Source organism: Branchiostoma floridae, chromosome 2 (genome assembly GCF_000003815.2).
Source record: "Branchiostoma floridae strain S238N-H82 chromosome 2, Bfl_VNyyK, whole genome shotgun sequence".
In the NCBI taxonomy this organism is placed as follows: Eukaryota; Metazoa; Chordata; class Leptocardii; order Amphioxiformes; family Branchiostomatidae; genus Branchiostoma; species Branchiostoma floridae.
In genome coordinates this window covers 7,468,651-7,475,750 of record NC_049980.1, presented here as the reverse complement: position 1 = coordinate 7,475,750, position 7,100 = coordinate 7,468,651, and the positions used below count along the sequence as shown (strand labels likewise).

The window sequence follows — 7,100 nt, the reverse complement described above, 5'->3', positions numbered from 1 at the left end:
ATTTGGTACATACATATGTAAAGAGATTACAGATTGCATTTTGAAACCAAAATTTCCACAGAAAATATTCGAAACATTGCAGGCTTTTTAGAAAAACAAAACTCATTATCAATGTTAACAGAAGGAGCCATTCCCCCTTGCAGTCCTGCTCCGGCATATGTTTTGCTCCTTTTTATTGGCCAATGCCTGCATATACCTTTCTTTCGTTCCTTTTGATTGGTCAAAATTAATTAACACCCGCACCGGTGTTAATTCAAAAGGAATTAACACCAGCACCGGTGTTAATTCAAAATGAATTAACGCCACTGGTGTTAATTCAAAATGAATTAACACCACTGGTGTTAATTTGCACCTGCCTGGCCGGAATCGAAGTGTTACGGTGTCATAACCAACGTGGAACGGGGCCTTCTGATTGGTCCGCGGCGCCTGGCTATATGATAATATATTTTAACGGTAGAGGACAGAGGGCAATAAAAGATACAATTCTAGAAAAGAGTATTAAATGTTGCAAAAATAGGTAAAACACAGAGAATGTGCAAGAGTCTTACATCTGTTTGGAGATTAGCAAGACTAGTAAGTAAATGTACCCGAAGGCTAAAAGAGGACATGCAATTAACCGCCTGAATTGATGATGATGATGAGGATGACTAAGAATGCTTCTTGACTGACTTTCCTGTAACAGTTTCATCCTGTAATTCACACTACATTAACCTGTACCCAATGTTGTTTCAAATTCTACCTGAACTGTGATGCATGTAACATGCCATGTCCACCTGTGAGCCACAAATGTAAATGACTAATGGTTATTGTTTATGCCCATGTTGTAGATACTACTACCACATGCCGTTCTATGAGGAGAAACCATGTGTCTACATTAAGTCCCGCTGGGAAGACCATCGGCGCAGACTCTACAACCAGAACATGCTGGCCAAAGTCATTGAGAAAGGGGTTTGTGTGTTAGCTTGTTTCCTTTAAGTTGACAACACAATGATGTTAAAGATAGTTTAAGAATATTCCTTAAGAGAACTGACCCACAAGTCTGAAAATATATTGTTGAATTCAATCATGAAGTCATCATTTGCAATGGTCCTCGTGGAAACTTTGATTCGTTAACCACTTGCCAAATATCCACTGGCAGACAATCTACCCAGGAATGCTCTGAGTTATCACGTTCACAGACACAGGCACACACAAACACACACAGTCACATACTTTTGACAACATAACTTTCTTAGCAAAGGTAATTATTTAGCTATATGCATGAAGAACCCTGATAGCTATAGCCATGAAGTTATAGAAACTTGAAAGACAAATGTTGTTTTAGGAGGAAGGCATGAGTGACGTCCAAGAGATGATCACCATGGAGCGGCCACACCCTGAGCGCCGCCTTCGAGGGGTACTGGAAGAGCTGTCTGTCGGCTGCAAGTAAGTCCACACTACCATCAAGTTCATTTATATTATAGATTTGTAACATGAGTCAGGAACCTTCCTGTAGTGCTGCTTTCTTGTAAACCACCTACATTTGTATATATACACATGTACCTGCCCCCTCATCAGAACTAATTATAAATGTATGTATGATGGATACAATTCAGGGACTTCATATTCCACCGTTTTTTTCCCCATTTACATCTCGTGTTTATATTCTACCAGACTGTTGTTCAATTTTGTCTCAGTGAAGAAGAGTGATGGATGTCACTCAAAACTCTGAAAGTAATCTCCATATTATAATGTCAATATTGTTTACCTGGATACCCAATATATTGTTCACCCAATCAAGTATTGCTTACCTAGAATGATAATCCTCAATGGGACAAATGTATGGTTTTCTTGTCGATGAGTTTTTCTTCAACTGTCATTGTTTCTGTGCAGCCGCTTCTGTAGCCTGTTGCAGAAGGCCAGCGGGAAGGACGGGAATAGTGCTGGTAGGACCAAACTGGACAAAGAACGTGCACGCACGCTCCTGAGAGAAGTCGTGAGTAAAACTCTTGACGTTGACATTGACTTGGACAAAATAAAGGCTTTGAACATGTCTGCTGCAATTTGTCCGCTTTTTTTATCTTAGATATTTTTTTATTTTGTCTGTAGAAAATTTCAGGTTTGAATGTAGTTTTCACCTATGTTGAACGTGTTATGTTTTCTGAGTCAGACTTTGTCCCCTTTGTAGGAAATCATTGGAAAGGAAGCCAGAAGATGAGTGCCCCAGTGCGGGCTTCCACATACAAGGACAAACTCAAGCAAACCCAGTCATTTGTCAACAAGCTCAAAGTTCTCAACATTGAGGTACATAATAAAGAATCTACTCATAATACACATCCTTTCCTACGTGGCTTAGTAGCTCACTGAATTTTCTGTTTTCTGGTGCATAGCACTCAGCCTTTAGGAAACCAGTAGCCCCAGCTGTAGTTGTCGATCTACTTGAATGTATACAGGTCATGTGGTTTAAACATATAGCAGAAGTGATTGCAGACAGTTGTGTGTCAAAAGGGCTATAAAAAAATGAGATGGGCCCAGCCCTATGCGCTATCTGATGGAGGAAAGACTTGTTTGGTAGATGCTAGAAGTAAAATGTGGGGTTCTCATCAACAGCACAGCAAAGCTAGTGTTCAGAACACTCCTCACCAAAAGTTGATGTTGATCTTGTGTTATTGTCTCATTTTCACAAGAGGAAACAGAAAGCTAATGGCAGTTTTCAGTGTCAATCAATCTATTGTCGCTTAAGTTGATGCGTGGCGGCTACAGACAGTTCAGACAGTTCTTTCCACTTTGTTCTGCACTGGGCGTAGACAGTCCAGTCAGATCTGGAGACCCCAGCCCTTGGAGTGTGTTGATGACCTTCCCATCTCCCTCTTGGGCGGCCTCTAGAATGCTTCCATGATGGATCAGGGGAAAAACGATGTAAGAAATAACAGAAATTTATGTAAAATTTTCAATCCTCAGCCCCAGGACAGCCTGCCCGACATCTTCATCTGGATGCTGAGTAACAACAAGCGCATCGCCTACACACGCTTCCCATCCCGGGACATCCTGTACTCTATTGTTGCTGAGGAGACGGGTGTCAACTGTGGCAAGGTGCAGACCCTCTTCCTCAAGGTGAGATCATCTCTTTCTATGTCCACAGTATTTACAAGATAATTAACATGTGTAATGCAAAACAGATTTACTGTCAAAAGAGTCCACAAACGCTCAGTGTACTTGTCTGCAATAATTGTGATTTAAGTATTATGTATTTAAGTATGTGTAAGCCAACGGGTCTCAACTGTGGCAAGGTGCAGACCCTCTTCCTCAAGGTAGGTCCCTCTCTCTCTATCTATGTCCACAGTATACTTCATGCAATGCAGATTGACTGTCAAAACAGTCTACAAACACTCAGTCTAAATTATACAAGTTGCACTTGTCTGCAAACATTGCGATATAACTGTAACAAGCCAAAGACATCATATATTGGTTACAGGTTTAATAGTTTGGACTCTTGTTTGATGTGAAGTTGATTTCATGATCATTGCTCAATTTATTGCAACAACAATGCTACCAGGCTAATTAATCTATCCTACATTTATACAATAATCAAAAGCAGTACATGAGTTATATCAAAGCCAATATACGTACAAATGATTCGATCTTGCTTTTGGAATGAAGTACGAAGAGATAGACCTTGTGCAGCTTGATATAACCTGTATCAGTGTTTCTCTCTCTTTATGTAGGTAGGGCAAGTCATTACAAAATGGAGTTCATCTTTGATAATATCAATATGTAATGCTAATTCACCTTTATTTGCAGGGTGACCTATAGCCGATGCATATATTACACGTTATTCAGCATGTTAAAGCTGACGACTGATTCACATTGCAATATTTTAAAAAACAGTTTGAAACCACTATCGAATAAATGTTTTTAAATACAGCGGATATAGGTAACTCCACAGATAAAGGTGAACTAGCATTAACTAGATCAGTGAATTTTTGCATGAAAGTTGCCTACTTAAATAGCCTAATTCCCACCATTGCCGTCTATCCAGCTGCCTGGGAAGCGCGGTACCGGCCCCAGCGGGTGGACCATCCAGGCCAAACTGCAGCTCTACCTCTGGCTGGGCCTGAACAAACACAAGAAGGACTTCCTGGGTGGCCTGCCGAAGGGATACGAGCAGACTAAGGCTATTCAAAGTGCTGGCCGCCTGCAGTCTGTCCCTCCTGTCACTCTCAAATATGAAGGTGCAAGTCACACGTTTGCTATTTGAGCTGTTTCAGGACAAACAAACTAGAGGGGCAATGCAGCAGTTTGATTTTAGCCACCGACATGTACATTTTGTGTAGAATATACATGTACCTGTCCCTTGTTTTGCAACATGTTAAGTTTTCTGTAGAAACATCAGGTAGCATTTGTAGTTTCTGAGTCTCAGTAGTAAATTCTGAGACTTAATAGCATGCGCAGTCTAGTGGATAGTGACCCTACCCTTGGACCAAGAATTGATAGTTTGAATCCTGGCTGTGTTACTAACCCAAAATGCATCATCCTTAAGGTGGAATGCTAAGCTTCGTTTCCCCAAATAACAAACCTGTAAAAAGTGTCAGTGGAATGGGAGCTTAACATATACATTGAGTTTGAGTTTAACTGCCTTGAGATACATGTAACTATAATTGTTTATTGTTGTTTATTGTTTTCTTAATCCCTTTAGCAGTCGCAGTTACATGTAACCACTAATCTTCCAGGAATAACAGAATTACACAGAAAACATGGACATTGGTATAACATACATAACATATAACACTCACAATTAGTACTAACAATCGTCATACAAAAATATGATGAAAATGAATGTGCCTCTATCAGTTTCCTTTCACTAACCTTTCCACCCACCTACAGAACGTCAGACCTTCCAGCTGCGGGCCCACATGTACCAGGCTCGCAGTCTGGTGGCCTCCGATGCGTCCGGCCTCTCCGATCCGTTCGCGCGCGTCGTGTTCTCCACCAGGAGCATGAAGACGGAGGTCATTTCCGAGACGCTGGCGCCGACTTGGGATCAGCTACTGGTGTTCGACGACCTCACCTTGTTCGGCAACCCCAAGTCCATGGCTGAGGAGCCACCAACCATCGTCATCGAAATCTTTGACCAGGACACCGTGGTATGTGGTCACATCTGCTGGCATCTTCTTTCACACTGCACAGCTCTTAGCCATCTATATTTGCATTCTCACTAGTAGTCACTATCATGATAGATGTGTGCACAATATAAGGCTCTCTTTCCATTGTTTTGTGCAATTATATTATATGGTGTTGATGGTTGTTGCTTGCACTACTGTTTCAGAACGACAATACACAGTGGAATCAAATTTGCAGATTTTTCTTTAGAAATTTGTGACTACTGAGACAACTCAAAATGTATTGTCTAATTGTCTGTTTTTATGGGCCTTGTGCCTGACAATAAACTATTGAAACTAACTCGATATTAATTTAAAGTAATCAAAAACAAATTTTCCTGTGAGGTTGACTGAAACAGTTTTGCTGGCACAATATTAATGTTGATGTTGGTGTTATTATTGAATTAGCACATAAATGTTCACACCCAGTGCAAAGCATGATAGTATTAGAGATGAGAAATGTACATCAATTTAAGTGTCTGTCATCTCATCCAAATTATCCTTTATTATTAGTAATGGATTGGATGTTTGATAAGTGGAAGCAAAAAAGTGTTTTTCGAATACTACGATTTTGGCACATTTTGGAGTTCATCCACACAAGTACATTTCTCATCGTAGAATGTTACAATGTCATTAATGCACACCTGGATATACACATGAACATGTAGGGCAGTTCTACCTAATAACATCACCCACTTAATAGCATGCTGTGGCATGACTTAATGTAAAAGCCCTGTACTGTTGAGTGTTGTCTTGTGTTCGTATCATTACTTCTTAGTGTCACAATGAACTGGGCACCACAAGCAGAAAACATTAATTTTGATCAGGCCGACTGTTCCTCAGTTTGAGTCTGAAATATTTTCTGATCAGTCATTGATGAAAGTGAGTAGATGCTATCTGAAAGACTTCAAAACCGATCCAGTAACTTTATATAGTGTATTTACGGAAAACTGTTGATTTAGACAATTGTCGGAACATGTGCCCAGTTGATTGTACACTGTCCTAAGCACTGTACTAAAATCTGCACCCTTGCATCATGTGTCCTGTACATGTATGCTATTGTTTCTGACCAAAACTTGTCCATGGCCACAACATAAGTGTACATATATCTTCAATCATGTGTCTTTCTACAAGCATAATATCTGTTGGAAATGCAAAGGAATTTTATATAAAAAATTTGATAAAGTATTCAATATGAACTTTGCCCTAAAGTCTTTGGTAAAATTTATGAGTCATGCTTTCCAGCATGTTTTTAGGAAAGAAAACAGTATGTTTGATCATGAACATATATGCACATTGTGCTCCAGCTTTCTTGAAGATTTTGTTAAGTTCAGAAATTTGCGAAAGCCAATTACATTTTGTTATCAAAAACTGCAAAAAAATAAAGTACAACAATGAAGCAGTTCTGTGAATGGACACGTGTTGGTCAATGTTAACTTTGCCCATCCTTCCATGGACCTCCCTTTCTCTTGCAGGATACCAGCAAACAAGTGGTAGGCCCCGCTCGCTCGTCTCTCCTCACCAACCACCCCACCACTGCCAACTAACAATACGCTCCCACCAGCCACTTTTCTGTGGTCCCATTCCGCTCATTCCATTGATGTTTTGCTAGCAAAATATAAGACAGTTTTTGAGCGAGTGCACGTGTGTGTTAAAATTTTGCAAGGTATTTTTTTAGCTGCTTTGTGTGCAAATCCCAGAAATCATTACAAATACAAGCTTTCGTTAATATTTGCCATCATTTATTGTTATATGGGAAACCTTTTTTTACAGTAAATTGTAATTATTTATCTATTTAAAGATAATGTAAGAAGTTTTTAACTTTGTAGATTTTTAAAAGCTTTTGACAGCTGCAATTTCCAGTACTGATCATATTACATATTCATAAGAAGCCACTGGAAAAATGACTTGTTTGCCATAAATCACAAAATACAAGTGCCATAGAAAAAAGGAAGTGGGAGT

At 39.7% G+C, this 7,100-nt stretch overlaps 2 protein-coding genes across 2 annotated transcripts; both read left to right on the top strand.

Annotated features, from left to right (window-relative positions):
* The first annotated feature begins 821 nt into the window (after positions 1-821).
* On the top strand, positions 822-2,197 carry LOC118432448 (otoferlin-like). The gene is made up of 4 exons (XM_035844034.1): positions 822-948; positions 1,325-1,425; positions 1,873-1,975; positions 2,168-2,197. Exons 1-4 carry the CDS (start codon positions 841-843, stop codon positions 2,195-2,197), a joined length of 342 nt encoding a protein of 113 aa, XP_035699927.1. The 5' UTR covers positions 822-840.
* On the top strand, positions 2,194-7,094 carry LOC118432393 (otoferlin-like). Its single transcript, XM_035843949.1, has 5 exons — positions 2,194-2,283; positions 2,941-3,093; positions 4,019-4,211; positions 4,864-5,123; positions 6,614-7,094. The coding sequence occupies exons 1-5, from the start codon at positions 2,194-2,196 to the stop codon at positions 6,683-6,685; spliced, it is 768 nt and encodes a 255-aa protein (XP_035699842.1). The 3' UTR covers positions 6,686-7,094.
* Positions 7,095-7,100: the final 6 nt, after the last annotated feature.

Excerpts from the sequence above, each read along its gene's own strand:
- LOC118432448 (XM_035844034.1), top strand. The coding sequence starts at position 841 with ATGCCGTTCTATGAGGAGAAACCATGTGTCTACATTAAGTCCCGCTGG. Across the intron at positions 949-1,324 it reads CCAAAGTCATTGAGAAAGGG|GAGGAAGGCATGAGTGACGT; the intron begins GTTTGTGTGTTA and ends ATGTTGTTTTAG. Across the intron at positions 1,426-1,872 it reads GAGCTGTCTGTCGGCTGCAA|CCGCTTCTGTAGCCTGTTGC; the intron begins GTAAGTCCACAC and ends GTTTCTGTGCAG.
- LOC118432393 (XM_035843949.1), top strand. The coding sequence starts at position 2,194 with ATGAGTGCCCCAGTGCGGGCTTCCACATACAAGGACAAACTCAAGCAA. Across the intron at positions 2,284-2,940 it reads TCAAAGTTCTCAACATTGAG|CCCCAGGACAGCCTGCCCGA; the intron begins GTACATAATAAA and ends TTCAATCCTCAG. Across the intron at positions 4,212-4,863 it reads TGTCACTCTCAAATATGAAG|AACGTCAGACCTTCCAGCTG; the intron begins GTGCAAGTCACA and ends ACCCACCTACAG.